Source organism: Oryx dammah, unplaced genomic scaffold (genome assembly GCF_014754425.2).
Source record: "Oryx dammah isolate SB20612 unplaced genomic scaffold, SCBI_Odam_1.1 HiC_scaffold_18, whole genome shotgun sequence".
Lineage (NCBI taxonomy): Eukaryota > Metazoa > Chordata > Mammalia > Artiodactyla > Bovidae > Oryx > Oryx dammah.
Window position 1 is genome coordinate 92,910,756 of NW_024070202.1, and position 5,988 is coordinate 92,916,743.

The 5,988-nt window shown below is 49.8% G+C and overlaps 1 protein-coding gene across 1 annotated transcript; it reads left to right on the forward strand.

Moving 5' to 3' along the window:
* The first annotated feature begins 4,013 nt into the window (after window positions 1-4,013).
* HILPDA (hypoxia inducible lipid droplet associated) lies at window positions 4,014-5,401 on the forward strand. Its single transcript, XM_040259584.1, is given in 3 exon segments — window positions 4,014-4,187; window positions 5,047-5,214; window positions 5,217-5,401. Coding segments are annotated over 2 exon segments (189 nt in total). The 5' UTR covers window positions 4,014-4,187; window positions 5,047-5,111; the 3' UTR covers window positions 5,303-5,401.
* Window positions 5,402-5,988: the final 587 nt, after the last annotated feature.

The window sequence follows — 5,988 nt, forward strand, 5'->3', positions numbered from 1 at the left end:
AATAAACTGTGGAAAATTCTGAAAGAGATGAGAATACCAGACCACCTGACCTGCCTCTTGAGAAATCTGTATGCAGGTCAGGAAGCAACAGTTGGGACTGGACATGGAACAACAGACTGGTTCCAAATACGAAAAGGAGTATGTCAAGGTTGTATATTGTCACCCTGCTTATTTAACTTATATGCAGAGTACATCATGAGAAACGCTGGACTGGAAGAAACACAAGCTGGAATCAAGATTGCCAGGAGAAATATCAATAACCTCAGATATGCAGATGACACCACCCTTATGGCAGAAAGTGAAGAGGAACTAAAAAGCCTCTTGATGAAAGTGAAAGAGGAGAGTGAAAAAGCTGGCTTAAAGCTCAACATTCAGAAAACGAAGATCATGGCATCCAGTCCCACCACTTCATGGGAAATAGATGGGGAAACAGTGGAAAGAGTATCAGACTTTATTTTTTGGGGCTCCAAAATCACTGCAGATGGTGACTGCAGCCATGAAATTAAAAGACACTTACTCCTTGGAAGAAAAGTTATGACCAACCTAGATAGCATATTCAAAAGCAGAGACATTACTTTGCCGACTAAGGTCCGTCTAGTCAAGGCTATGGTTTTTCCTGTGGTCATGTATGGATGTGAGAGTTGGACTGTGAAGAAGGCTGAGCGCTGAAGAATTGATGCTTTTGAACTGTGGTGGTGGAGAAGACTCTTGAGAGTCCCTTGGACTGCAAGGAGATTCAACCAGTCCATTCTGAAGGAGATCAACCCTGGGATTTCTTTGGAAGGAATGATGCTGAAGCTGAAGCTCCAGTACTTTGGCCACCTCATGCGAAGAGTTGACTCATTGGAAAAGACTCTGATGCTGGGAGGGATTGGGGGCAGGAGGAGAAGGGAACAGCCGAGGATGAGATGGCTGGATGGCATCACGGACTCGATGGACGTGAGTCTGAGTGAACTCTGGGAGTTGGTGATGGACAGGGAGACCTGGCGTGCTGTAATTCATAGGGTCGCAAAGAGTCAGACATGACTGAGCGACTGAACTGAACTGAACTGATACCTAGTACTTTATGCCCATTATTTAATCTTCATAATAATCTTCATTGGTACAAACTATTATTATTTCCATTTTACAAATGAAGAGACTGAAGCAAGCAAAGCCCAAGGACAATAGCTAGCAAATCGAAGAATTCAAATTCAAGTTGGACTGATTTCTAACCACAACTCTACCCAGGCTGTGGGTTGCTACTTATCTTAAGTTTTATTTACCCAACCAGGTGACAAGCTTATTTTAGGACAAGAACTTGCCTTTCTCGTTTTAATAAAAAGAGCTAAGATTTATTAATCATCTACTACATGACACATACTTTACATGTATTAACTCAAATCCTCATAACTCTGTTTTATATATTATTTCCCTCATGTTACAGATTAGGAGATTAGGGCTCAAAAGGATTCACTAACTTGGCCTGCAGATACAATAGACAAGAATCTTGATATAGGTAGGCCCAGTATCTACCCAGAGATGAGGAGATGATGTAGAAGAATGTTTGTAATTGATAAATGGGAAAGCACAGGACTATATTCACCCAAACTCTGGTTTTCTGCATCTAGCATGATGTTGGCACAGTGGCAGTAAATAGGGGAGAGGGAATTGTCAGAGAGCTGCCTCTCTCTTCCTTCGAGCTCTATGAGAATAAACTTTTAGACTTGACAATAAGCAGAGCCCAACGGGTTATTGCGGAATTCCTATGTTGCCTCACTGAACATAGTCAACTGTGACCAAAGTCTCTCACTGGGAGTTTTGTGGTAGAGAATACAGATAATTTTAACACTTACTGCATGTTTTCCATGTACCAGGCAGCATTCTCGGTGCTTCATGTGGTTTAACTCATTTAATTTCCAGGTAAGGACCGTTCACCTCCCATATCACAGGTGAGAAACTGAAGTGCCTAAAGGTTACAAGATTCGCCCTAAGCCCCTAACTAGCAAGGGTGGGGCACACTCCGTAGCGTAGTTTCAGAGCTGGAAAGAGAAAGGGAAGTCGCTCAGTCGTGTCCGACTCTTTGCGACCCGATGGACTGTAGCCTATCAGGCTCCTCTGTCCGTGGGATTTTCCTTGCAAGAATACTGGAGTGGGTTGCCATTTCCTTCTCCAGGGGATCTTCCCGACTCAGGGAGAGAACCGGAGACACCGCACTGCAGGCAGACGCTTTACCGTCTGAGCTACCAGGGAACTCAGTTGGTAAAGAATCCGCCTGCAATGCAGGAGACTCGGTTTCGATTCTTGGGTCAGGAAGATCTGCTGGAAAAGGGATAGGCTACCCAGTCCAGCATTCTTGGGCTTCCCTTGTGGCTCAGCTGGTAAAGAATCTGTATATATACCAAAACATCTGAGGGCTTCCCTCATAGCTTAGAACTGGAGCCCCTCCTAAATAACAGTGCAAGAGAAGAGTCACTTGAGCCCAGCGAAAATAGAGACGAAACTGTAGTTTAATGAAGAACAAAAAATTCCTGCAGGCTGAGTAGAAAAGTTAATTTCACAGTGCCTGCCTGCCTGCCAGCACGTCTCCCATCTCCTGCTTTCCCCGTTCTCGGCGGCCTTTCCCGCCCTTCCTCCTCTGGCAGCAGATGGAACCGGGATAGTAGGTGAAAGGTCGCGGCCGGGGTTTGGCAACTCCCGGTTGGTCCCGCCTCTTTTCCGCAGAGCCCGCGGAGCCGAGGGAGCGCCTGGATTGTCGCTCGTTCAGTCCAGGCAAGCGAAGCCGACAGTCCTAAAGCTCCGGGGACCTGCTAGAGTCACCAGCTTGGAGCTTTGCCCCCCTCCCCTCCCCACGAGGAAGGCAGCGAAACCACTCACGGCCTTCCTTCCACGGCGTGGACATCCCCTCCCCAGGGGCCTCCCCACTCCCAGCGTGTCCCCAGCAATTTATTTCCCGAGATCTGCCATTGGGTGCCCTCACGACACCCAGGGACTTGGGGGCGGGGGGCGGGTGGGCAGGGATGAGGTTTGGGAGCACCCTGGGAGGGTGGTGCTTAGTGAGGCTTCTCAGCCCCCAATCTGGGAGCTAGACGTGGGAGCTTCCTCAGTCGGTAAAGAATCTGCTTGCAATGCATAAGATACAGGTTCGATTCCTGGGTCGGGAAGATGCCCTGGAGAAGGAAATGGCAACCCGCTCCAGTATTCTTGCCTGGTGAGTTCCATGGACAGAGGGGCCTGGCAGGCCACAGTCCATGGGGTCGCAAGAGAAGGACACGACTTAGGGACTAAACCACCACCTAGACTGTGACCTCCTAGGACTTTCGTTCATCCTCAGACTTCGTTCCGTGGCCACATTGTACACGAGGAAACTGACATCCAGTGCCTGCCAAGGGACTCGGTCACATGCTCAGACACCAGGGCCAAGTGTGTATTCCACATTTTGGTACTGTGACAAACTGTCATGGAAGGCAGGGTTTATGATGTAAAATGATGCCATTCCAGAGATACCAATGGCAAAGAAAACTCGGAATAGGGACTGGGTCGGCGGTGGGGGGGCGTTTGGAATCCTATTACTTCTAGGAAGTGAAACAATGTCAACTTTTCAGTTCCTGAATAAAGGAAACAGGCAGTAGGGTGGGGGATGGGTGGAGCGAGGGCCTCAGGCCCTCTGACAATCTGTGCTTTGTTAAAATCTGCAGCGAAGAATGCATCCCCAGCCGCCCGCCGGACCTCATCCCACGCAGTCTTCGAGCCCTCGGATTGCACCATTTTATATGTTTTCCATCTACTTGGTATGCGGGAATAATGACTTTCTAATTCCCTCAAACGTTTCCTGCAGCTAGAAAAGGCAGTTGTAGTTAATATACACGCCTGGTGCCATGTCCACCTCAGTGATTCAGAGTCGCACAGCGTGTATTTCAAGAAACAGCCCTGACCGAAGCTGCTGAGAACTGCCTGGGACCCGAGCCCGCCCTCGCCTAGGGGCGGGGCCATGGGCTTGCGTCAGGGCTCCAGTGCGCGCGCGCGGGCTCCCAGCCGCGCTGCGGGTATAAATGGGTCGTGTGGCCCTAGCTCAGAGTTTCGCTGCAAGCTGCGCTTTTAGCTGTAGAGTGGCGTCTGGGTTGACATCTCGTGGGTCGACTTTCCTTCCGACTCCGCGCGACCCGTTATTACAGCAAGTGGGCTGCTCCTGGCCTTTCCTCCTGGAGGTGAGCGGCTTTATAGGGTTCCCGGCTCCCCGCCCCCATCCCCTGGGCTGCGTGCCCCACGGGCCTCCTGGCGTTACCCCGCCTGGGACTGCGCTGTGGGGAGCGTCCCTTCTCGTCCCCACCTGGGGCCCCACTCAGCCACCCCGCCCAGCTTTCTCCAGGGGTGGCCCTAACTAGGATCCGTGTGCTCACCCCACGCCGTGCCCGTCCAGAGCACACCTAGCGTCTCCTTCCTGTTGTTTGTAGGAACTGCCCGTTTTCTTGCCTGTCCCCTCCTGGACTGGAAGGCGCCTGAGGGCCGAGTTCGTGTCTGCAGGGCCTCGAGTGGCCTTAGTGCCATCCGGGCTGCCTAACACGTTGTGGATGTTCAGGGCGTACTTGTTAAATAAGTGCACTTGATATATTTTACTCCGTTAGGATTATTTAGACTTCTAAAAAGTTTATGATTAATTCACACCTGACTGAGACGTGAAGGAGATTTCCAGGCAGGTTGCTTTTGCTTTCTCAAGGACATGTTCTTATATTCCCGCAATCGATCCCCCCACCCCCTGCACCCTTCCTCCCCCAAAAAGAACTGGGTTTTTACATCCAGGAAGGTTTGTGGTCCCTCGATTGTGGAACAGGGATTCTCTATATCTGAAAGTAGAAGTAAAAGTTTTAAGGAATGCTCTTGAATTAGTCCAAGAAGCTGAGTTGTTCCACAGCTGGTGGGAGCCATGCATTTACAGTGTAAATTTACTTGGAGATTCTGCCCTGGCCCCTGCCTCCCTGCCTGGCTGGCCACCTGCTTAGCTCCAGGGTCAAGGTCAAAGGCATGCATATCTCAGAAGGCTGGAGATTAACTTCTCTCTCTTCTCAGGATTCAGAGGCCTTTCAGAAGCAGAAGGCAGCTCTATTCTACAGAGGAGTGGAATCCTTGAAGCCATGAAGCATATGTTGAACCTCTATCTCTTAGGTGGGGTGCTGACCCTGCTCTCCATCTTCATTAGACTGATGGAGTCCCTGGAGGGCTTATTGGAGAGCCCGTCTCTGGGAGCTCCTGGGCCACCAGAGGTCAGCTTGCCAAACACAGAGCCCCCAAGGGCCTTCCAGACCATCCATCCAGAGGGGTGTGATAAGACCTCCCTCCACCGGTTATAACCTTGGAACAGTGTCCAAAATACCGCCAGCTCTTCCAGTTCCTGGGCAGGCAAGCTCCACATCAGTGTTATCAGAGAACTAACTGTTACTAGGCCCTTGAAGGACCTCATCTGGATACTCCTTGTTCTGGAAAAAGCCTGTTTAATCACACATCTTAGTGGGTGGCCTGTGGCTGTGGAATGGAGTGATCTCACTCCCCTCCCCAGTCTGCCGTATGCTTGGCTGTCCTGAGCAGCCTGGCTTTGTCTTCTCTTAGATGAGGACTTGTGCTGCAACTTCAGCTGCTGGGAGATGGTCTTAGTTTCAACCCTACTTTCTAAGCATCTGCCAACAATTCTTTTGGACTTGGGTGTCTTATGGTCAGTTTACTTGGTATTCAGCTTTTTTCCCATGAGAGCTCTTCTGTGTGCAGATAACAGTTAAGAGTTGTGTGGGTTGGCTGTAGAAAGGGGGAAGGTGGAGTCTTCTGTGTCCTGTTCTCATTTTTACATTTTTTAAAGTTCTTCCTCCAACTTAGTGAGTATGTGTGTGTGTGTATTGGTCTGAAGTGGGCAGGGGAATGACAGCGCCTGCTTGGGACAAGGGTATTTTGGCCACCATGTGGCTTAAATAAGTTTTTCTAATGAAATAAAGTTGAATGTATATTTCCACTCTGTGTCTT